Source organism: Coccomyxa subellipsoidea (assembly GCF_000258705.1).
Source record: "Coccomyxa subellipsoidea C-169, whole genome shotgun sequence".
In the NCBI taxonomy this organism is placed as follows: Eukaryota; Viridiplantae; Chlorophyta; class Trebouxiophyceae; family Coccomyxaceae; genus Coccomyxa; species Coccomyxa subellipsoidea.
The window spans coordinates 1,105,391-1,129,593 of NW_005178040.1; the positions used below are offsets into that span (position 1 = coordinate 1,105,391).

The following is a 24,203-nucleotide window of genomic DNA, read 5'->3' on the forward strand; positions in this document are numbered from 1 at the left end:
ATGTTCGGAAATCGAAATCTTTGCTGTTTCTGAATTAAATTGCTACTTGACGTGCACAGATCTAGACAAATTCTGTACCGTCTTAAGTCTGTTGCTTTACTGCGAATTGTCGATTTGATCACGATTTTTGGATAGGGCCAGTTCACAATGATTATATCTAGATGGTGCACTCCTCCCACCGTGTCTCTCCACACCAATAGAGCAAAACATACTATGAATACATCGCACCCAAAATACATCACCGTTGCGGACCAGAGGTGTAGAATTGACTTGAAAGGCAGACTCCAAGGATCGGCTCACAGATCAAGGTGTGCTGGCTTCAGCAGTCTGCTCCCTCTTGCCTGATCCCGCATGCATCCAAATTGTGTGCCTTTACATAATAAAAGTAATGCTGATGCTGTCTTGTATGCATGCATGCTTCCAATACCCAAATATACAAATATGCGCCCTTGAACACCATTTCTCCTTGTCTGCAGATTACAAGCATTCAGATGCCATGCCATAAAGAACGACAATCGGCAAGAGGAGTTGGCGGATCAGAGCCTGCATGAAGGACAGCCAGATCCCAGCAAGGGGTCTTCAGGCTCTGCGGAGAATGGAGCAGCGCCCTCCGCTATCAGAGCAGAGTGAGTCATGCTCGCTTAAGAGTGAAGGAGGGAATCTCAACGTGATACTGGTGCCAGCAGTAGACATAGATGTCTAGCAAATGGAGAGCATGCATTATTGAATGCATGCAGGAGTGAGAGGGCATGGCAGTGGACAGAGTCAGAGGATGCGCTGCGGACGTACCTCATATTCTTTGGCTTCCTTCTTGCCGGGGAGCTCCCCTTCGTACGGGTGAGAGGCACTTGCCACTAATGGAATGACACCGATGAAGTCGCGGGTCTTGGCACGGGAATAGAAGCAATAAAACACAGTATGTTCAGGACTCTGAGAGCAGAGGAAGCCATCTGGACCACTGCTCAGAAATGCAGCTGCAAATTGCCAATTTGCCAGTTCTGGCTTTCTCACCATGAGTCTGTGCTTCTGCAGGATGTGAGATTTGCAGATCTGCCATACTTTGTAGGCCTTGCTACGATAACGATATACATTGGGGCACACAGAGGGCTGACAAATAAAATCAGGCAGCAGATAACCCTGCGAGAGGTGCATCAGCCATCGCTGGGTTGTCCATGGTTTCTTGTGATCTCAACATATCGCATACATGCCAGTCAGCGCGTGGCAAAGAATTTTGCTCAAAGTCATATTGCTTGCTTGCCTTGCAGGGAGCCCTTGCGCCTGTAGCAGCTTCTGTAGCTCTGTTTGGCGGGTCAGTCTTTCCATCCTCCAATGGTCAAACTTGCATGCATGCTCATGAGGCTATGGCATGACATGCAATGGCACAGTAATGCAGCTTGTGCATCTGAGCATTATTGTCGGGTGAAGACCAGCTATGTTGGCGACAGGTATCTTCTTATAAAATTCTTTCCAGACCTCTCCCTCCAGCGCTTCCTGAACATATACTTCTGGCTCATTGGATCCATAGCGATTGTGGGCAACGTTGCACCTCCTCTCCGCAGAGCGGTGATTCCCTCCTCCCTCTCCCTGTCCCCTCACCATATACCGCCAATTCTAAATTGAGCTGATTGTCAGCAGGAAGTAGTGTAGCCACCATGCTTCAAGAGACCGCTGGGGAAGATGTACCTGTACGTCAAATTCCCATATGCAGAGATGGTGCAGAGTCTGCGGGTGCATGCATGCAGGCAGGGGAGCTAGGCGAGTGCACCATTCCCCTGACATTCCCAGAAGGCTGGTTGCTAGATGACGATGGGAACTCTATACGAGAGACTTCCATCGCGCCCTCGGACATAGCGGCTGTGCTGCTGGGCCTGGGAGTGGCCACGGTGGACCTGACCTGCAACCACTCCAGCTTCACCCTCAATAACCTCATCGCCTGCCTCATCGCCACCGATATTCTGCAGGCAGGCACCCTATGGCCGCCATGCATGCTTTTTGCACGCTTGCGCTTAATGTAATTGGTACGCATGTCGACAGATCTCTTGACAGCATCGTTGGAGGCCTCTGCCAGTCTTGTGAACCATGGAGCGGAGGGCTGGTTGAGGTCCTCGGAGTGATCATGATATGTTCATTGAGTGCTCATCTGTCCGAGATAAATATGCACCCTCTGTCTTGGGGTGCGATGACGCCTGATGCGGCTCTTGCACATGCGCAGCTGCTGGGCCTGAAGAGCTTCAAGGCGGCGGCGGTGATGCTGGTGGGACTGGCGATGTACGACATCTTTTGGGTGTTTGGATCGCCCAAGGTCATCGGTGACAATGTCATGCTGGCAGTCGCCACCTCGGACATCCTGACCGGCCCCACTCGCCTGCTCTTCCCGCGCTTCAGCGGCTCCCTAGGCGAGGGCTCCGCCTTCCCCTTCTCGCTCCTGGGTGCGCTCCCATGCCCCCATCTCTCAAATTCTTCTGTTTCGGAATATGTTTTCATGTTTCCAGGACGTGCAGGGCAGTGCAAAGTGCCATTTAGGGAGAAAGGCAACCTAGCGCTTCACGTTGAATGCATGCATGATAAGCCGCCGCCGGCCCGGGAGCATGAGTCCTTGCAATTGTCTCCTTGCAGTCCTGCCTGAAAATGAAGCGAAGACTGCTGTCATGTTATTCTCGCAATGCAAGATGCTTGTGAGTCAGAATGCTCAGAATAGATGTCGGCAAGAGCCAGCAATTTTTTGAGTCGTCATGCATGTGCAGGGCTGGGGGATGTGGCGGTGCCGGGTCTGCTGGCGTGCCTGGCGCTGAGATACGACGCCTCCCGGGCAACGGACATGCGCGCGCGGGCGCTGGCGGCTGCCGACGCCCTCAAGGACTCCCTCGCCTCCATGCAGGTGCCCCCCCTTGCATCATCCGCCAGAATACTGCAGCTCTAATTGGGCCATGAACAGTAAAAGTTCTTAGTCGCATGATACAACATCAAACTATGCCCGGGCTGCATCAGCACGGAAGCACTTCTGCGTCCAAAACTTGCTGCAAGACCTGTGCCCATTAAGTACTTTACCTGTGCACAAAGTAAAGAAGTCTCGCCTTTTCGCTGGCACGGCGTGAGACATGTCAGATCCGATGAATTTTGGACACTGAAAAAAAATCCGTTCAGATATTTCCAGTCGGAGGTTGTGTCTGTCCACAGGCTGGTGCGACTGACAGGGAGATCGCGCATGCGGCGGCGGATGCGGCGGAGGCCGCCTTTGATGAGGTGGCGGACGCTGAGCTGGCGCACCGCGTCAGCACGCAGGGCGGCGCCTCTGCGTCCCCCTTTGCCGTCTCCGATGCCGTGCTGCACCAGCGCACCTACTTTGTGCCCACAATGGTATGTACCCTTCCTCCCTCTTATTACAAAAAGCTCCCTTGCAGCATCACTCCCAAATGGCATGCCTCCCTCCTGGCCGGGGACACACGGATGCTGGTGTGTGCCCAACAAATTAACTTCTACCTTCTGCCAGCGCCTGTACCATTGCATCTCGGTTCCAAAAGATCCTTTCTGCAGGGCCAGCAGTGATTGCCTGTCACATACCAAGGTACTTTTTATGTGTGCTTTCCACGGGACTCTGAGCAGCGAGGTGGGCGCTGAATTGCTGGGGGTACATGCAGCTCGCGTATGTGGGTGGGCTGGGCATTGCGTTTGGGGTGAACGCTGTGACTCACCTTGGGCAGCCCGCGCTGCTGTACCTGGTGCCTGCCACTCTGAGCGCCATCGTGGTGGTGGGAGCGTTCCGCGGCGAGCTCATGCGCGTCATTAGCTTTGTCGACAGCCCTTCGCCCGCAGTTGAGAAGGCTCTGGCCCGGCAGAATGCCAAGGAGTGAGCTGGAAAGTGTACAAGCAGCGAGAAGAGATACTCACGAAACGGGAAGTACTTCCCGTTCGGGAAGAGGTGCTCCTTTTTGAGGCATTATTTGTCCCCCGTGAACGGAAGCATCCTTGCTATTGCTTGCTTATGCTCCCGTGAGTTGCTTTGAGTGTGAAAGGGAGAATCTGTGACAATTTGTTGAGAAGACTGCTGTGCGTTGCGAGGGAGTTGCAGATCTCTTGTACAATGTTGTATCAGTATGGTGTACCACGTTATGCACTCTTGAACTCAGTTGAGGCTCACGAGGAGAAACGCGTGAGACTGAGGGGTGTGTTGTCCATGATGAGACAGGTGAGTGTGCTTTGTTTTGCATGCCACAATTCTGCGTGCTGCTGGAAGCACTTGGTGAACTTTCTGCTGCGCCATATGCATCTCATGGTTGACATCAACACGCTGCCATGGTAGAGCGGTGCAATGGGGAATCAATTAAGGCATGCGCCCAAACCAGGAGCAATCGTACGGATCCCAGCCAACCCTGATATTACATATTCACGTCCTTATCCAAGGAAGCAAGCCCCTTGCCGGTTGCACAGATCTGAAATCAAGATTCAATCATGTTCCGGTAGTCTGATCTTCGGCATCCAAACAAATGAGGATCCCAGACAACGGTCAATATTAATCCACAGACCAAATGCCAATGCACAGTCTCCAACTAATTGCAAGCTGCCAGAAGTAAGAGGAATGAGACCCATGTCTCTGGGACATAACCAGGAATAACAACTTCCCCTGAATTCATGGTAGTGCTATCACTCCAGGCATGCCCCACCTCTAGGAAAATTGCTGGCACCTTGGCTGATCTATATCGTCTATATGGGCAAAAGCAATCCCGGTGGCAGCAGATTTTCCTACTCAACAGATGCTTCTGAACGCTTGCAACAGAGCCGAATAGCATGATCTGCAGCATGCGCCGCACTGCTGACCAAATTTATCAACCAGGACATTCATTGTTCCCGGTAATTCTACAAGACAATCAACTCCCTCCTTCATACATTGACCTTATTGCACCAACTTCTTCAACAGGAAGTTCCCAACGAATCAAGGTCAGGGCGGAAATCCCTTTATGAAGCAGGATCCTTGCAACACGCCCTGCAATATTGCAACCCGCTGGGCCACATCCCCTTTGCCTCACCACATCTGCTCAGGGGAGTGAGGCACAGAGACCTGTGCCTCCGCAACCCAACTTGCCGGAAGCCGCCAGCAGCCACCCTGCAATTGTTCAACGCAGCCCTCTGCTGCTGGAATACAATGCAGCAACCAGCGCTTAGGCGGCAGAGGCCCCTCAGCCGTGCTCTGAAAAAGGGTCTCAAGGGCAGGCAGCGCCCCCCTCACAAGAGCTGCCGGGTGGATGACGCATCGAGAAGGGTGCTCGAGGCGACGGCGGGGCCGGCGCCCCAGCCGCCCGCGCCGATGATGACCAGCGAGAGGAGCCACAGGAAGGAGCCGCAGACGGCGATGAGAATGACATTACGCACAAGCTCGCGGCCGGCCTTGTTGGGCACCACGGCCGTCTTGAGCGTCCCTGTCAGCGTGAACAGGCGGTGCGACACCAGTACGTACACTGCGCAACACACCACACCACATCCGCTCAGCACCACAGCAGTAGATGTGCATGAAGGTGTAGGGTGGCCACGGCCGCAGCAATAGACATGCAGCGTGCTTCCCTTGGCAACCTTCGCCAAAAGTGACAGCCGCCGCGTGCTTTGCAGCGCACAAGTGGCGACACAAAAGCTGCTCTGATGCTTCACCGGCAGCACGCGAATAATGAACACGGGACATAAGAACGTGCAAATGCACAAGAGTGAATAGGAACATAGGGCAGGGTGTACCCGATGAGTCTCACTCCATGGCATGCCATGGGGTCTTATCTGGATGCCACGGTGCAGAGGCCTCGATGTTTATTGCAGCAATCAGGTCAAGAGGGACATGGGACTATTCAAGTTGACCGACAGACAATTTTATACAAGAGGGTAAAAGGGTTGGAGCCTCACCGGCGGTGGCGAGGGCGAAGTTGATGAGGGGGTAGTCCTCGGGGGGCAGGAAGGAGAGCAGCATCTTGGGCTGGCCATCGGGGATGCCCGTGGTGAGCCAGGTGTGGAACTGGGAGATGTAGGTCTCCAGCGTGATGGTGCCCAGCCAGCCGTAGATGCCCATGGAGTACGTGCGCAGCGCGGGGGTCATGTTGCGCAGCACGATCCAGACCGAGATGGGGATCCAGGAAGTGTAGGGGTGCAGCTTGTTGTACTCCACTTTTGGCAGCTTGTACACATGCTCGTACCACAACGCCAGCACCACCAGGGTGCCTGCACCCACCCACACCCCGCCTTCACGATCTGTCCTCCACAATTGCCCCTTCATTTGTTGTAATCACCACCTTTGGAGCTGATTGAGAACAGGGGACTTTGAATCAATGGTGGATTCAGGGCTCCCTGTCAAAACCCGGGTTAATGGGGCCGATCATGATGCAACGTAAAGCAAATGCAAGATCCATTGCCCGCAATGCATCACAATCTAAGGCATTCTGGTGAAGAGCCTAGCTGGCTTGCAATTAATTCTCCAGGCCGCTGTAGGCAGGGCAATATGGAGCAGTGTTTAAAATGCAAAGCCTGCCGAACATCAAAGAGGCCTGGGGAGCGCACATCCGATGACGGCAGTGCGGGCGGCGACGCGGGCGCGGAAGGCAAGGCTGTCCACGCGCTGCAGGAAGCCCTCGGCCCAGGGCTTGAGGAAGGCGCAAAGCATGCCGTGGATCCACACATACCGGTCCAGCGACGAGCGGAAGTGCCACTCTGCGCACACGTAATACCGCCCACTTCAAACCCCGCACATGGGGTGCACAGCAACGGCGCTTGCAAGTCACAGGAAGTGGTGCAGCACACCGACCTGTCTTGCGGAGTTGCAAGCGTCATAATAAGATGCAGGGAAGCTTCACAAGCAAAACAGATTTTGTGGTGGTGCGCCGCTGGAGAGTGAAAAAGAAACAAACAGAACAACAGCAGGCTGCAGGGGTTTGTCATGCAACAATCCAGTTGAACAGCAAATGAGGCAGCCCGGGCATGAGGAGGATGCTGATTACAGTGCACGTACATTAGTTAATGTCACTCTTAAGGCAGCAAAGAGGGGTTGGGCGGAGGGGCGCTGACCGTGCAGGAGGTCATCGGTGGGCTTGCGGGGGTCATTGTAGCCGACCAGGAACATGAAGGGGCTCCAGATAGCGTAGAAGACCGCCTTGATGTCCCAGCACACGTAGATCAGCAGCACGCACAGCCCAATCCTGCACATCGCACCCAGCACCATTCACATATTTGTAACAGGCATGCAGTCTTCACCCTCATCACTTGCACGGTAGCGAATGCATTTGGCGGCAAACCATGCATGCATACAAGCTGGGTACAGGCAGCGGGAGAGAGGGCGTCTAGTGATTGAAGGACAAGGATGGGAGGGGGCCTCACTTGACGAGGATGCCGGTGTTGGTGGCGTTGTACTTCTGGCCCAGGCCGAGGGTGGCGTAGACGAAGATGGTGAAGATGGTGTGCATGGGGCAGATGTAGTACAGCATGTAGCTGTTGCGCAGCACGATGCACACCACGGTCACCAGGAAATTCAGCCGCCACATCATCTGCATGAAACTGCACGTGCACAGAGCCCCCAAGACTTCAGATCCTTTTTAACGCGAGGTGGGAAGGAGTCCCCATTTTTTCACCCTCCTGGAAAGCATGTGCACATTGGGCAAATGACGATGATCCCACTCTACTTGCGCAGTAGAGGGTTTGGACAAGAACAGATTATGAGAACGCTCAAGCACAGCATAGGCGCAGAAGAAAGTTGCGCACCGGCCAAGGCAGAAGTCCTTGTAGTGGTAGTAGTACATGAAGTTGCCGTAGCCGGTCATCCACACATATCCGGCAATGAACACGCGGATCGCATTGTAGATCTCCCGCGCATTGAAGTAGTGGTATAGCAGGAACAGCACCTGCGCGCGACGTCGCCATCATGTCTTAAGAGCGAGCCCTCTAGCATGCAGATACGTACGTTGAGACCCAGATGCGAAGGACACACACGCAGGCAGCTCGATCCACTATCAGGCTGCAAATTGATTCCTCATGGCCGATCCAGCCAATTTGTGATCCCTTGTGGCAAGGAGATTTTATCGATGGCAATGCAAAATCTATGTTTCTGCTGGCAGTACCCTTATGTGAGGGTATGCCCACCTGCATCCAGCCCTTCCACTCTTCTGTTTGCCACCGGTTGAGCATGTCTGGCGCCTTGTACTTGCGCATGGACTTCCACGCAGCCACAGCCGTCAGCGTCACAAAGATGAAGGTCAGCACGTCCCGGCTGTAGCTCTGTGCAGGGGGGACACACCACCCAGTCAGGAAAGGGAGGGACCACCAGATATTCCCTCTGCAGCACCACATCCCAGAAGCCGCCAAAGTTGGCAGTGCTGCAGTGTTGTTCACAGGGGAACGGAACAGGGAATGGCAGCAGGAAAGAAGAAGGCAACAGGGAAGCCTGCCGCCAGAACTACGAGGCAGATCTGTATTTTGACTTTCATGCAGTGGGATTTGTGAGAAGGGCTAGGCACGCCAGGCAGGGAGGGAGGTAGGGAAGAGCGTCACCTTTGTTCCATATGTGAAAAAGGTCGTCCGGTCCACGAGGTAGAACCAGAGCATGATGGACCCAAACTCAACCCTGCGCAAATACCTTGCTCATCAACTTCCAATCATGCATGCTACCCCACAGCTCCCAATGTGACACTGCAATGACAGGGTCCCTGACAGCAGGTACAAGATGACGGAACTCGAGCAGTCACAGGAACTCACGCTGCTCTCAGGTACAGACGAGAGTCCAACAGCGCTTTCTGCTTCAGCATGAGGCACCTGAAGCGCACCACCAGTGGTCAAAGGCAAGAAAATGCGGCTAGAGAATTCTCAGAACACAGAAATGCAGGGGCCATGCAGATGACATTCTCTTGTGATCAAACTTTTCAAGAGGAGAGGTCAGCGCGACGTACTGCGCAAAGCCTGATCCAACAAAGGTGAACTCCTTTTGGGGGGAGGACGATACGCCAGGAGACCCCAAGGAAGCTTCCTTTGCCTGGGTTCCCTCCCTGCCCGTCTCCTCATCATGATCCTCTGAGTGCGCTCTGATATATCTCGATCTGTGCAGACAACCGGCAATGTTGCTTCAGCAGCCAACCTGCATCGGCCACTTCCACAAGCTGTGGAGTTGAGAGCCGCATGCATTATGGGAGTCGCCAGGCACAATGCAATGTTCCCATGTATACAGAGAAAAGGTAGGTAATTGTCGGACGCCTCACTTTCTGGCATACTCAAGGAGCTCTGCATAGCACCATAGACCGATGAAGAGGATGTATGCCAGCACGGCAGACACCTGTGCAGAAGTGCAGATCTTAATAAGTTTGTGACACAGGAAATTCTGAGGCGCATACTTGGCGATTGCTGACCTCCTGCACGATTTTCCATGACGCTCTGACAGCTGGAAGATTGAGCGGGTTTATTTCATTGTGCCAATAATGAGCCTATAATTGCAAGCGCTCATGCTTCGCGGAGACCTACCTGCCCTGTTGAGACCCCAGACGGCGCCAGAACTGCCTGGGTGTCAGCCATGCTGGGAACTACCCAACGAGATGAAGCACTCGAAAGTGCGCTCCAGGCACCAAGGATATGATCGGAGACCGCCAGTTGAAACAAACCCAGAGCAATTAAATACCAAAAATCCTGTTTATTCTAATAATGGCGATCCACTCAGCACCGGTGGTGTGCAACGCAGAAACTCATCAGACCCCCGTTTGCCCACCCGATCAATTCAATGCTTGCAACTCAATAATCATGGCGGCACTATGAAGCTTCGCATTAAGATCAACTAATTTTCAGGATCAGTGACATCCGTTGGCTACAAGAGAAAATTTTGAAATTGCACAGGAGCCTGGGAAGTTCCACCAGACCTACACTTTCTCACCCTCAATGGCGAAGCCCTCGCAAGGGATTCGATGAGAAATCCTTCTCCACGAAACCGTCAAATTACTTCGCTTTTAACGATGTTTGGATTGTTTTCAACATAACTACTTCTTGAAGAGTACCTTTTGCATTTTGGACTCGACGCTTGATGCCAGCACCTGTGGAACGTCCAAGCCTGTTTTGACTTTTGCAGATCATTTGCCTTGTTGAGGACTGTGCTGAATTATTGGCGAGTATTTGAATCGAGGACATAGAATTAAGGATCGCAACAATGGGCAGCACTTGTTATTCCCAGCGATAAAACATCGATCCTGGGCTAGCGATCTATTCAATGGCAAAGAAATCGCCAGCAAGCCTGAGCACTGGCATGCTCTTGCAAAAGAATGTGCAACATAACGCTGGCGTTGTCAATTTCATGTGAGTCCAGATCGCCAATGGATTCTTTCTTTTCGTGATCTAGCTTGTACTGTTTAAGGTTGTTTTGCACTCCACTGACAGGGCCGAAAGGAATTCAGTGTCGGGCAAGGCCCCAAATAGGTGAAATGGTGCAGCTCATGTTGCTCATCTGCTTGTGCAGCGGCGTATTTGGAGCCCTGGTAGCAGGCCTGATTGCAGGGATTTGGGGGGTGACTGGCTGGGGCGGATTCTTGTATTACCTTGCGATGCACATGGTGGTGAGTCTTTGTTCTGGTGGCATGTTAGACCCCAAACTATGTCCTGATGTCATGTGGACTAAGTGAAGGTCTGCACACTACAGGTTGCCTGTTTACTATTCACCAAGACTGGGGGACAGCCAAAGAAGTACTTCCTGTCCAGGTGAGGGTGTGAGGTGGTACTGGCACCTTTCAATACTTCAGACTGGCACAATTAGTGGCCCCTTTCATCTTCACAGGTTCTCCGACCTTGCTGCTGGTATACCAATGCATGACTGCCCTGAATAACTTCGCTTTGTCCTGCAGCGGGAGCATCTTCTATGGGGAGATATTGAACTCGACATTGCTTCTCACCTTTATCCTCTTTTGGACAATATCGCACAATTATGTGCACCTTTTCTAATGGCACATAGTAGGATTTGAGAAATCGTCCCTGAGATGCAATGGCATGGGTGCAGAGACTTTCTATTCCTTGAGGAGTCATTTTGTATTTGTCCCAAATAGGTGTCTGGTGCTGTCCATAACAAGGGGGAAGGATGCCAATTGGAGCATGCATTGCACCAGCCAAGACACCTTGTCACACAGTGGCCAGCGCTTTAAGCTGGGGCACATGATTTGAGCTACATTTCTTAAATGAATCGTGGGTGCGTGTGTTTGCGTGTCGGATAGTGCTGTGTCATGGGATCATCAGGATCATCGCCATAGATGGTATGTCACTGTGGCTGGCCATTTCCTTGTGGCTGCCCATGGGCAGAGTCTCTGACGGCCACCGGCCGGCCGGGCTGTGCGGGCCGGGCGTATGCGCTGCAAATACTAGCAAGAATTCAAATTGTAATGGCAACTGCGGTCTATCTTCTCCGCTTCGGGCAATATAGAGGGTATGGGCATGACCAGCATGACCATGGAGTAATGCATCTCAGCCAGAAGTTTCATATGAGTCACCTTGAGCAATTTACGGGTCTCGGCAAGACGCACCGGAGCGGGACCGCTTGTTCTCCTCCCCTCCGATCTAATTTGCAATCCAGATCTATATTCTCGTCAAGTTGTTGTCCTCATTGGAAGTCATTACTTTGTCTAGAGAACACAGTCCTGATCGCTTGAGGGTAGGCGCGCAGGTTGGCCCACCGTCCCCTTTGAAATAACTGGCAGCTAAAAGCGGTGTTCTTCAGGGTATCGAAGCGGATACAATATGGCAGATAGCAACGGCAACTCAGTAAGTTTAATGCTTCCAACGACATGCCATATGCAAGATAGTCCGTCCCACTGGCAATGCTCTTGTTTTCTGCTTGTTCCACATCTTGGATCTGGGAACTGCGCTGCATTTGCCAAGAGCTTGTGACGATGACATGTGATATTGATGGGTTTTCAAGGTCATTTCTTGCATTTCTGTGCAGAAGCACGAGAACGGAGAGACGAAAATAAAGGCAAAGCCACGTATTGAGAGAAACAGAGTGCTGGTGACTGGAGGAGCTGGTTTTGTCGGTTCCCATCTTTGCACCTATCTTGTGGAGAGGGGAGATCATGTAAGCTTCGACCTTGACGTTTTCCCAAGGGGTTTCTCAAGACTTTTACAGGAGCTGTCCTTCAGTTTTTTTGTGTGAGACTCTGTGCGAATACACGGGAGGAGTCGTTCTTTGCAGTCCCAGATGACCTTTGACCATCCTTCAAAGCTGCTGTTCGCCTCAGGTCATCTGCGTGGACAATTTCTTCACTGGCAGCAAGGAGAACGTGGCACACCTGTTGGGCAAGACAAACTTCGAGTTGATACGCCACGATGTTGTCGAGAAATTGCTGCTGGAGGTGGACCAGATCTACCATTTGGCCTGCCCAGCATCGCCGGTGCACTACAAGTGCGAGCTCCTTGGCATAGGGCAGCATGCCTGCATTGTCTTTGTGGGAGTTCACTTGTAGTCTTCATGCCCACAAAGCCCAAAGCTGCCATGGTTCACAGACACTTGAATCTGGGCGCAGCGTTGATCTGCATCCGGTCCTGATCACTGATCATCTTTGGGCGCAGGTACAACCCCATTAAGACCATCAAGACCAGCTTCATTGGCACCATGAACATGCTCGGCCTCGCCAAGCGCACTCGCGCCAGATTCCTGCTCACCAGCACCAGTGAGGTGCGGCGCTGCTGAGATCTCATAATGAAATGCATGCACCACCTTCCTGAAGCCTTGCACATGCCAGAAGCCGCACTGTGGCATTTGAAAGTGCTCTTGGTGTTTGGAGCAGACATCTTTGCTCTTGCAGCTTGTCTGCCGACGCACGTTGCCTCTGGCAGGAACAGCGTGGAACAACAATAATAAAATTATAATTTGTTAGGAAATATGGGGAGCATGAAGTTGTCTGGAGCAGGAGGAGCGTCAGGTTGGCGCTGAGTAGTCACGAGCTGACATAATGGCTGCATCTGCTGCAGGTGTATGGTGACCCGCTGGAGCACCCTCAGACGGAGGGGTACTGGGGCAATGTGAACTGCATTGGAGAGCGCAGCTGCTACGACGAGGGCAAGCGCGCAGCCGAATGCCTCACCTTCGACTACCAGCGGGAGCACAACTTGGAGGTACGCCGCTGCTGCCCTGGCATCATTTGCTAGTCGTGTAATGTGATGGATGCACTGATTATGTGATATGAGAAGAGATATTTGCTGGAATTTGGCTCTAAGGTTGTCCCCACTACTGTCTCCGAAAAAGTCGCAGAATGCTGAGCCCAATCACGCAGAATGCTCAGCCCGATCAGGAGTGCTCCTCCGAGTATGCAGCTAGTGGAAGCACCTCTTGGATTGGATCAAGGTCGTATTGTGTGGGTGTGCTGTGCTTGCGGGGTGTGGAAGCACGGCTTGGTATGGCACGTGTGCAAGCATGTGCGGTCACATGCGCGCAGGTGCGCGTGGTGCGCATCTTCAACACGTACGGGCCCCACATGGCGCTGGACGACGGCCGCGTGGTCAGCAACTTTGTGGCCCAGGCGCTGACGGGGCAGCCGCTCACGATCTACGGCGACGGTCAGCAGACGCGCTCCTTCCAATACGTCTCGGACCTGGTCGAGGGTGCGCCTCATTTCCCATCTCCTCTGACCCCCTGATGTCGCCTGTACCCAATGTCCAGGTGAGTCAAAGATGCACACCTGCTAGCTCCTGCTGGCATGATGTTTGCTCGATCTCAATACTCCACGTGTCTATCTGCCGGTGCATGTGCACGCACGATGATGTGGGTGCACATGTGCTGCATTTGTAGAGGACTGTTGCTGGTGGACATCCTTATTGATGGGGGGTGAATCTCAATTGCCCTCGTTCAATGTGTCAGAGAGTCATGAGTGCGCCTTTGCTGCCTACGAGAGCTGCCAGAGGTGGCTGACATGTGGTGGGTGGTGTTTGGGGCAGGCATGGTGCGGGTGATGGATGGCCCGTACACGGGCCCGTTCAACATCGGCAACCCCACCGAGTTCACCATGCTGGAGCTGGCCCAGGTGGTCAAGGAGGTGGTCAACCCCGACGCCCAGATCGTGTACAAGGAGAACACCGCCGACGACCCCTCCCGCCGCAAGCCCGACATCTCCAAGGCATGCCCCGCCCAGCTGTATCACCCAGCATTCCACACCTGCAAGCACATACTGCACCGCCTGTATGCAGACTTGATCTGTACTTAGACTTGCGAGCATCATGGAAGCATGCTTTGTGCATGATTGCCTGTGTCTACTGGAAGATCTGGGCATGTTGGTTGTCAAGTCCGAGGTAATACTTTGCCTAGTTCAAGGTCATAAAGTGTCTAATCGCCCCAACAGCTCAAGCCAGGCCTGTCTTTGCATCCCTACTTTGCTTTTTATTATAGATTCCCTTTTCTAGAGATTTTTTGTTCTTAACAGGTCCACAGCAATACAAAACTTTGTTATGCTGTCTCATAAGGTTAATCATATGCTGCACTGCTGCGCAGGCCAAGAAGGCGCTGGGGTGGGAGCCCAAGGTGGCGCTGCGCGAGGGGCTCAGCCGCATGGTCAGCGACTTTGCCAAGCGCCTCGGCGTGGAAGCCCCCAAGGTTCCAGGGAGGGCCTGAAGCAATTACCTGCACCGAGGACCCGCTGCAATGGCTCTGTACTGGCATCACCTTCAATCGCTCTCAAAGAAATTGGGGTTCTTGATGATCACATGCATGCCATGTACTTGGATCTTGGGTGTGACAAAAGGTTATGGGCGCTTGAACGTATGAAATTGCTTCTTTCTACAAAGTAAGGAGCACTCATCAGAACAGTCCTTGATGGCTTGCTGCTGGTGGTTACGAGCCCCTGCAGCCAAAAGGTGAATCTCATCAGTTTGAATTGATGGTAGCATAGTGACCTGATCACCAAGCACAGCGTGTCTGGTGCCATACTTGTGGGGTCTTCTGTTGTTGACAGTGTCGACTGATGCTGCATTCATGTCATGCAAACTGTGCACTACTTAGATATATTTGACTTCTGGTGCGATTTGAGAATCCTGTAGAATTTTCGTCAAGCAAAGCTGCCGAATTTTAATTACAGAGAATCTTGTGGTCTTGATTCCGGGGATCGCAGCACAATTCATCCTACTGGGCAGAGCCTCGTTACAATTATGATATTGTTGCGTGAGGGCAGGAAATCAAGCATTGTAATACAGCTCCTGCAGAGTACCTTCTTACATTCCATGTGGCATCTCTAATAGGGATTTGAAGTCAAGAGTATGTATACGCTGCACACCAGAATATTTACCACAAAAAGATCAGAATATCTTTCATCACTTTGCAATTCTTAGCGACACGGTCACCAAGCCATTACAAGCCCTCTAGAGGTCTCTGATCTACCTATGGGTATCGCCAGCTGTCTAGATTCAAGATTTTACGATGCAAGTTCCAGGTGTTGAGTTCATCCATTTTCTCAGTTCCTCACTTCACATGCAAGATCAGGGCATGGGATCGCACAAGGCTGCTACATAGGCTGCATAGATGCAAATTGTGTAAATATCAGTACCGCCACCCTCGGTGAAAGAGTCAAAAAAGAGTCAAAAAAATGACTATCTAATTAGAAAGGTAATGGATGTTCGCAGATGAAATATCTGCTCCCCATATTGCACCCTGTCACGAAGAATATTGACAGATCAGGCCGCTCTCATTCTTGTTTGATCTTGACTTGAAAATTCTCTCATGGTCTCGAACCATCCTGTCGCCTGGCAGTCAAGACCTGCATTGGAACATAAGAATTGTGTCACCCTGCAAGGTCACTCTGGGCTATCTGATAGCTTCTGGGCAAGCTTCATCTCAAGCATGCAGACATGACCTGCAGCCTATAGGGCGTCCCTTCTATTGAGAGCATGTCTGTCATGCCACCAAAGCATGTTTAGTGCTTGCCATCATCACTGCATCGCACTGCACAAGCAGCCATGCAGCCAGATCCGGTGGCTGCCTCATTCTCAGCCGCCTCTCTGGAGCAGCCTCCAAGCCTCCAGAGGACACGCTAACTAGTACCCTTGACTTAGGTCCCAACAGACTCGTGGAGTGTATGTGCTGTGAGGTGGCATACCTGGATGCCTTGCTGCTGCGCACGTAGGCGCCATCGGCTCGCTTGCGCCTCAGGCCGCAGGCGTTGCAGTAGGTGCCGTCCTCGTACTGGCGCCACAGTGGCGTCTGAGTTGTGCCACAGTCTTCACACTCCTGCCGCCAGCATTGCAAACATGTCAGGGCCAGTACTGCCAGATCTGCCCAAGGGTCTTCTATATCTTAGTGTAAAGGCACATCATTCAAGAAATGAAGGGCGCTGCGTTGCATTTGACAAGTATTGTCGTGCTGACATTGGCAAGGCTGATGATGGGATCTGGTGATTGGACTCACTGGAGGCTGCATTCCAACCAGACCTAAGACTCTACCAAATGACATGAAAGACGTAACCGTGACCTTATACAAATTTATCATGATGCATGGAATGGGCAGTAAGGGGCACACACCCTGGAGGAGCCTTTGGAGTCGAGCGCGAGGGCGGCCCCTGCGAGGGCGGCACCGGCGGAGGCGGCGCGGTCGGCGGCTGGGAAATCGGCGCGGCTCTTGGAGCGCGGACGGCGCAGCTGCATCGGCACGGAGGACCCCAGCGGCAGCAGCGAGGCCGCCATGCGCTTTGCGAGGCGCTGCTCCGCGTACCACTCCGGCCCCACAGCCTCGGGCGCGCGCGCCGGCTTCTCGCTCTTGCGCCGCCGCTGCCTGCGCGAGCATGACCCGACACTGCATCAGTGAGGGCGAGGCCAACAGGCAAATGTGGCGCTGGAGAGGGCATGCATGTCATGTCCTGAGCGAGTTCAGTGCGATCAGGCATCTCTAGTATGAGATCTCGATGCATTGTCTGAGTCTGATACATTGCAGACATTAAGTTGATCGAATAGAATTTGATCGAATAGAAGAACAGATGTCAAGACAGCTTGTCCGCATGGCATGTCATGAGTTGCAATGGGGTGGTCCCCACCTTGGCAGCAGCACTGTCCAGGCCGAGTCCTGGGAGCCCAGCGTCCTCAGGCGCTCCAGATCATCGGTGCTGCCTGGCTCTGAGAAGTAGCCTGCTGTGGGGTCGCTGTCATACTGACGCATGTACCCGAAGGCCAGCCCATCGTCCAGGCCAAAGTGGCTGCAGCCGGCGTGCAGTGCCTCGATCTCGTCATCCTCTGACTTGTCCTCTGCGCTGTGATCAGGGAAGCCCAGGGCGAGCTCCTTGTTGGTCAGGTCTGCCACGGCAGGATGGGCAGCTGCCGTTTTGAATCGAGGGTAGGCTGCCTCTGAGAATTGCTGGCTCCTGCTGTACTGCTGGGCTCGAGGGCGACAGGCTACGGGCTGATGCAACGTAGGTGCGCTGCTGGTCTCAGAATCTCGCCTGGTCATATGTGTGTCTGCCCAGGCATGTGAGCTCCTGTTCGGCTGCACAAAGAGGCTGTGGCAACCTCCTTCCTCCAGATTCTGGGAGGATAGAAGTCCCTTGCGGTAGAGATCCACCAAGTGCTGCCTGGATCCAGTCTCACTGTCTTGTCCAAAAGCAACTGTTGGCTGAGGATCCAAATCTTGACCGGCTGTCTCTCCAACCCCGTTGCCACTGTGCCCATCGGTAGCGTGCTGCATGATCTTCCGCAGCAGCTCCGCATTGCCACAGAGTTCGGAGGAGCTATACATGCCGCTACTCGCTAAACGTGGCGAAGGCCGATGGTCAAATGTCTCTATTCTGAGACACGTTTTCGTAGCTAGCAATGCAGGCCGGCGTGGAGATCGATGCCACCATCAATCTACTTAAAAGTTACCATCAGTGGCACCTGATCGGGATGAAGTCCTTACAAATTGGCTTTGAGTCACTTCGTCAGAGCGTCTCGGCATTCAAAAAGGCTCGCCTTGGATGCCTTTACAGCCCCACCATGATTTTATTAGGCACCTGGATGTTGAGATCTACATTCTCCTTTCTGATCGGTGGTATCTTTATTGGTGGTGATGGCTGATATTTGACGCATCTTGAGACCTCCGAAATGCAGAAAGAGCGTATCGCAAACCGTTGGTCCGCCTCGTGAATGTCGCGCCCATCCAAATGCTGAACCGACAGCCCTTCGATGATCCCATCTCGGGGTGCCTAGGCGAATATAATACCGCAACTCTCGCGACGGGTGCACAGTCAAGTGTCAAGCTTACTTGCGATAATGAGCTCAAGCGCGTCAGGATGTGCTTGCTGACTCACGGCAGTCCTAGCTGGTGCTGAGAAGGTCTTATATACAGATCAACAGTGCGATCTTGGAACACCTGGCTCATAGATTGCACTGCGGGGCTTGTCAGCCAGCATATGAACTGCAATGTGCGAGCAAGTGCGTGGAACAAGCAAGGATGCGGACGCCCACCTGCCCAGCAAAACCCAGAAAATGCACCCGATCAACTTGCACCCAGTGTCAGGCCAGCGCGCCCTCGCATGCCTGGGCGTGCTGATAGGGCACTGCATGTTCTGGGTGGTGGGATCAGCCTCTGACAAGATGGAAGTCTACCGATTATTGGACAAGCACGCCTGGATGACAGGGCTGATGAAGATGCCACAAGTCTTCATGGACACTTTCCTGGTCCTGACAGGCTTCTTAGCAGCCCAATCACTGGTGCCAGGCTTGGCCACAGCGCCCGCATACATACCATACATTCGAAGGCAAGCATTTGTGCTAGAAAGATTTGCATCTGATCCCGCACTGCATGACCCTCTGCGGCAATAGGTGTGCGATTAATTGGAAGCGGATGAGCCTGCAGGTACTACACCAGCAGGTTCCTGCGCATTGCACCGGCTCTGTACAGCATGCTGGCCCTTGTCTACTTTGTGGCCCTGCCTGCCATCTCCGCTGACCTCATCTCGGCCGATGCCAGGTCAGACATCTGCCTTCCCACCTCACAGCACAAGTCTCCATCTGGAGTCCCTGAAGCACCTGCCTCCCTAATGCCGCTTACATGCATATGATGGCCTCCTCAGGCGTCTTAATGGACTATCATGAATACTGCTGATCTTCTCATTTGTGCGGGCAAACAACAGCCGGATGTCTAAATCTGCAGTCTTGCATGGGATGCCAGGCGTGCATTTGCTGAGGTGGATCCATTCAACCCAGACAACTGTCCACGCCTTTTGTGGGCCAGCTTTGCCTTTGTGAACAACATGTTGCCGTTTGCCGGCTGCGCGAGCCACACATGGAGCACAGCGGTGCAGATGCAGTTCTTCCTTCTGGCGCCGCTCTGCCTGCTGCTGCTGCGGCCAAAGTCCCCGGGATTCAGGTGTGCAGCTTCCAAAACCAGCCTTGCATGCATTTTTAAACAGCAGGATAAAATATCCTTATAGGTGATACAGGATCCTTCCCATTCAACTGCAGCCGCGCAGCTTGTTTTGTTGTGGAATGCGCTCGACCTTGATCGGAGAAGACCGGTCCTTTCTGTTGGTAGCGCGCCCACAGTTACAGTGAAACATGCCAGGGCTATATGGCTCCTTCTAGTAAGAGCATTGTCCGCATTCGGAAGCACTTGACATGGATTCTTTGTGAATTTTAGGGTGAGGGTGGGGTGGGCAGCGGCTGCCACAATAGCAGCGGTGCTTGGCCATCGGGGGCATGTAATGAATAGAATCCAGCTGTGGAAGCTGATCCCGGTGCCCTTCTATGGGCCCTTCACAGCAGAGACCCAGGCCAAGATGTACTACATGTGGAGCGCCTCATATCTGTCCCTCGCCTCACACCTTGGCTCGATGTGTCTTGGAGTGCTGGCCTACCTGGCCCTCTCATCCACCACTTCTGTGAGGTGGCTTGCCAGGTCTGCTCCTGTTTTTGAGCCATAAAGTGCACTGCCCTCGTAACACCAAACCAGGGAAACTGAATGCTGTATGGCATGGCTTGATGCATGTATTTGTGCAGATTGCAGGAGCGCCATCAGGCAGTGAAATGTGTGCAAACAAGATATTCCTTGTTGAGCCGCAGGAATCAGTGGAAGGCAGGAACTGCTACTGTGGTGCTGTCAGCGCTCATCATTGCAGACTGCTGCACCAACAGCTACGGTCCAAAGCCGGACCCAAACCATCCTGCAGCAAATCCAGCCGTTCTGGCGGTCGGCTTTGTCTTTGTGACTGGCCTTCTGCAGCCCCTGCTTCCCGCCTTGATTCTGCTCCTGGCATGTGCTGGCCTGGGTGGGCCATACGGCGTATTAGCAAAAGCATTGTCCATCAGGCCGCTCAAATGGGTGGCAGATGTTTCTTATGATGTTTATCTGCTGCACCCTCTGCTTATCATGGGGGTGTGGTCGGTGCTTCCTCCCTCAGAGTGGTTCAATCCCAAGGATCCCCGGCCCTTCTTTGCAGTGACATGCCTTGCGTGTGTCCTTTCCCTTGTCACAGGCAGTCTGCATGGCAAAGCGGTGCAAGCCTTGACAAGTGTATTTGCAAGCAGACCAATTCAGAAGGTCAAGGCATAATAGGATGCTGGCTGAATCAGGATTGCTCACAACTTGTCAGTACGTGAATGCGGCATGAGCTGTCAAAGTAAGCTCTCAGTACCTCTTATCACCAGCTGCAACTGCTATTGTGTAATCTTGCAAGGGATTTTGATAATTCATGGCAGATCTTTAAAAAGACCTCAACTCAAATGGCCTGGGCATGCATTTCAAACCATGCTGGTCTACCAAAATAATTAAGATACTAGTACAGGCAGAAAAGGTGGCAGATGATTGACGGCTTGTATACTTCATTGCACATGAGAGCAGGAATACAATGCGCATTTACTTTTCGCTCTGAATATCTTCTCGCTCTCCTAAAAGTATTATGCTGCTCCCCTCCAACTCACTCACTACTCCTCGGCATCATTCTGCTGTGAAGCTAGTACAGGCGCTTCCTCACCCGGACCATTGCTGCTGTGCCCGTTCGCTGCTCTCCTAGCAACCTTCGTCAATAGCCCATGCCTTGACAGGCGCCCCTGCTTGTACTGCAGAACAGCAAGCCTGGTTCCCTTGCTGCCCAGAGCCTCCCTCTGGCTGTCAGCATCCCTTGAAGCCTCTCGGGAGGAGCTTGCCTCACCGCACGGCCGCTCTTGCTCCTCAGACGCTGTGGTGCAGGCTGTCATGTCAGCGGGCACTGAGTATCTGCTGCCAGAGCTACCCGATGGTGTCAACATTGATGCTGCTGAGGAGGCAGGGCTGCCCGGCTGTTCCTGCGCGCTTGGTATGGGGGCGGTCCAGTTTGCCGCAGGAAAGGGGGCAGAGACATCCTGAAGCATGCCCTCCACTTTCCTGCGCAGGCTGAAGGCCCCTGCATCGTCCATGCGCTGTGGTGCTACAGGCGCTGCCACCACATGCCTCCCCCTGGGCTGTGCCTGTGAACATCACCACAACAGCCTAAGTCTAGCCTGTTCTGAAACCACACCTTCACAAATAAAGCAATTGAAAGAATGTGACCACCATGCTAAGAATAACTCAGACAGCCCGCTAATTTGAATTGGCCAGGAAGTGAAGCTGATCAGCGGTGATGCATGCCGACAAATGACGCCATGCAATGGTTGTCTTTGTGGCCCGTCAGTCCTAATATCACAACTATCTGGCACACCTTTTTACTGCATGCATGCTGCAACTCCCTTGCATTCAATTCTAAAGGGGCGCTGAGGCTGACCTGCAGGGCAAGGTGGATGTACAGCTGGCGCTCAAACTCGGTGTTGAGCTCGGCCCAGTGGAAGTAGGGGACTGATACCACCTCCCATCCGCGCGCGGCCAGCAGCCGCCGCTTCAGCAGTGTCGGGCCCAGCGGCCTCCGCGTGTTGCTTGCAAAATGGGTCGGCCCGTCAACCTGCCGCAGTTCCACATGTCGATGTCTTGCGAGTGGAAGGCTTAAATAAGGGGTTTCCCCCCTCAGCCAAGAACAATACAACACGTGGAGAAGGAGTGCAATGTATAAGTTTGCACAGTGGGTGGGCCCATCAAAGTGCCACAATTCCAGACATCAATTTGCAGTTTTATCAGAAGTAAAAGATGTGTTGGGAGCCATCTGAGGCTCATTGGTCTTACAGGCAGCCTTTCACTGTCCAACTTGATATCACAAAGTTGAATGCCTCCCAACTCGAAGGCTTCAAGCAGGAAATCCTCCCCCTCAAAACGAGGACGGTGCAACACACGGAAGCAGGAGTGCAATCCATGCTGACAGTTGCAAGGAGGATCAGGAAGACGTGCACGATGTCAAACAGGAGGCACACACCTCAATGGCCACGTGGTGTTCTGGGAAGCCTATGTCGACAGACCACTCGCCAGTGTCATGTTCCAACTTGATGTTCCCTCCCAAGCTCTCCACGGTCCGCGCAACCTGTCCCCAGTCAACAACGACCTTTACAACAACAGTGATACGTTTATGAGTTTACTCCAGAATTCCTTGACAATTAATGGACAACAGAAATCGTAGCAGCCTCCAAACCACCCCAATCAATCAGCCTGATTACCGCCAATGGCAGGTGACGCCTCCTGGCATCCCAGTAATGCGTTGACATGTCAGCCTGCGCTCGTGGGATTGCCTGGCCTCTTCAATAAGAGTGTGTTACGGGGCATGCATTGGAATCTTTCAGGGTTTGGGCTTGATGACGGGTCAAAAACGCTCCACTGCAAAAAGTGAGTGAAGATAAATAGAACCCTGGGCCCCACCTCGATGTGGATGGCGGTGATGTAGCGTTTGCCGTGCGCCAGCTGGGACTCCCAGAACTTGCTGGTCTTTGCGCGCACCTCGCCCATCTGGTAGCACTCCCGGAACAGGTCCTCCGCACGCGCCGGCGCCTGCACCCGCCGCCACCCCGGTGATTAAGATTACACAAATTTTGCCACCCTGCTTAGACAACCTTAACAAGCTCACGTCCGTCAGCAGCACATGGTCTGGGCCCATGCAAAGCCTTCACCTTCGATAAGCAAAATAACCCATAGCCCAACCCTCAATCTGACAAGCCCCCCCTTGAATCACCCACACTGATAATTGAGACTGATCTGCAAGCGGGCATGCATCCCTTCCCATGTCTTCTCTTACAGATGCATGTAGCCTTGAAGGAACGTGAAGCGCAGCTGCACCGGTGCCCTTGCTGGTCAACGCAAGCTTCCAGTGAAATGGCATATCCCCTTATTGATCTCTGACAGGACTTCAGCTATCTGACCTGGGTAGTGCTGGCATGGGACTGAACATCTGCCAATCCTGACAGGAGGAGGACAGCTTTAAGGATGGCGAAAGAGCGGCCTCTTTGTCGCCCCATACCTGTGCAGGGGAGGCGGCATCCCTCAGGCGCACGGCCAGCTCGGTCTGGTACAGCTGGCTCAGGTTGAGCTCGTCCATGCCCCGTAGGTCCCCCACTAGGTTCCGTATCTGGAAAGCCACCCACATTCTTCAGCTGCTGACATTAGCCAGCCGCACACGATCTGGGGCGTACAAAGCATTCGCCATGCCGTCATAAATCCGAGCTTGTTACAAAGACGGGTGGGGCGTGCGCTGCAGGGATTCATTGTAGAAGACATGCGCAAGATGGAGTCAAGGATCATCCATGATTGGCACCTGACCCTCACCAGCATGCAGGAAGGTCCCATAGTCCGCATCTGCAGAGGAGGGTAGGGATTCGATCAAAGAGGGACCTTAATACTTATAGTAATACTTAGTACCCCCTGGAATGATGGTGCCAAAGGGGTGTTGCTGGGACAAGCACCTTGCGCAGGAGGGGGTCGGGCAGGCAGCCGGCGACGGTGAGCGACCAGGCGACAGCTGGGAGGCTGGAGTACGTGTCCTGCCGCGCGCACGCCTCCTCAGCCAGCTGCAGCAGCAGCTCCCGGCTCGTATCCGTGTTGTTGCCCAGGTTGGCGTACGCCTGCGATGCACATGACGCGGTGTGAGGGTCACAGCCCAATATAACATCTATTACCAGGCTCGACCTGCTTATACCGTGGCAACTAGCAGGTCTTGTCATGGCGACATGGCGCCTGTCTTGTCCTCAAGCACGGGAAAGTACTCTGTCTCATGGTGCTCACGGCCGCGGTAAGGTCACGGGGCAAGTGCCACAGACGGGTTCTCTCTATTGAAGTCGCCAGATGCCGAGAGGATGGGCAAGAGGTTTAGAAGGAGACAGCAGTCGAGCAGGTGAGCCTGATCACAGGCAGGAGGGGGAAAATGGAACGCACCCAGAAGACCATGGTCATGGCG

At 53.3% G+C, this 24,203-nt stretch overlaps 5 protein-coding genes across 5 annotated transcripts; 3 read left to right on the plus strand and 2 right to left on the minus strand.

The window, feature by feature from the left end:
- Positions 1-213: 213 nt before the first annotated feature.
- COCSUDRAFT_35421 (peptidase A22B, signal peptide peptidase) lies at positions 214-3,851 on the plus strand (the record flags this gene model as incomplete). Its single annotated transcript, XM_005650326.1, has 10 exons — positions 214-257; positions 738-837; positions 1,033-1,146; positions 1,266-1,309; positions 1,446-1,563; positions 1,743-1,961; positions 2,213-2,429; positions 2,745-2,878; positions 3,178-3,357; positions 3,639-3,851. The coding sequence occupies 10 exons, from the start codon at positions 214-216 to the stop codon at positions 3,849-3,851; spliced, it is 1,383 nt and encodes a 460-aa protein (XP_005650383.1).
- A 1,369-nt stretch (positions 3,852-5,220) lies between these two features.
- On the minus strand, positions 5,221-8,771 carry COCSUDRAFT_12893 (O-acetyltransferase-related protein; the record flags this gene model as incomplete). The annotated part of the gene is made up of 9 exons (XM_005650327.1): positions 5,221-5,453; positions 5,884-6,195; positions 6,532-6,681; positions 7,036-7,166; positions 7,345-7,521; positions 7,726-7,865; positions 8,104-8,238; positions 8,512-8,584; positions 8,716-8,771. Coding segments are annotated over 9 exons (1,407 nt in total), but the record flags the coding sequence as incomplete, so codon positions are not given.
- A 2,786-nt stretch (positions 8,772-11,557) lies between these two features.
- On the plus strand, positions 11,558-15,285 carry COCSUDRAFT_64859 (UDP-D-glucuronic acid decarboxylase). Its single transcript, XM_005650328.1, has 8 exons — positions 11,558-11,739; positions 11,921-12,049; positions 12,213-12,376; positions 12,544-12,649; positions 12,946-13,089; positions 13,410-13,575; positions 13,909-14,087; positions 14,459-15,285. Exons 1-8 carry the CDS (start codon positions 11,716-11,718, stop codon positions 14,576-14,578), a joined length of 1,032 nt encoding a protein of 343 aa, XP_005650385.1. The 5' UTR covers positions 11,558-11,715; the 3' UTR covers positions 14,579-15,285.
- Positions 15,286-15,888: 603 nt separating this feature from the next.
- On the minus strand, positions 15,889-17,979 carry COCSUDRAFT_64860 (hypothetical protein; the record flags this gene model as incomplete). The annotated part of the gene is made up of 5 exons (XM_005650329.1): positions 17,578-17,979; positions 16,986-17,241; positions 16,477-16,726; positions 16,056-16,186; positions 15,889-15,901 (listed from the first exon to the last, which is right to left on the minus strand). Exons 1-5 carry the CDS (start codon positions 17,678-17,680, stop codon positions 15,889-15,891), a joined length of 753 nt encoding a protein of 250 aa, XP_005650386.1. The 5' UTR covers positions 17,681-17,979.
- An 845-nt stretch (positions 17,980-18,824) lies between these two features.
- COCSUDRAFT_60853 (hypothetical protein) lies at positions 18,825-19,946 on the plus strand (the record flags this gene model as incomplete). Its single annotated transcript, XM_005650330.1, has 4 exons — positions 18,825-18,892; positions 19,094-19,291; positions 19,562-19,819; positions 19,928-19,946. 4 exons carry the CDS (start codon positions 18,825-18,827, stop codon positions 19,944-19,946), a joined length of 543 nt encoding a protein of 180 aa, XP_005650387.1.
- Between the last annotated feature and the right edge of the window lie 4,257 nt (positions 19,947-24,203).

Bases quoted from the DNA above. Each gene is read 5' to 3' on its own strand.
- COCSUDRAFT_64859 (XM_005650328.1), top strand. From the start codon at position 11,716: ATGGCAGATAGCAACGGCAACTCA. The intron at 12,650-12,945 runs GTGCGGCGCTGC...CATCTGCTGCAG, and splicing joins TGCTCACCAGCACCAGTGAG to GTGTATGGTGACCCGCTGGA. The intron at 13,576-13,908 runs GTGCGCCTCATT...TGTTTGGGGCAG, and splicing joins CGTCTCGGACCTGGTCGAGG to GCATGGTGCGGGTGATGGAT.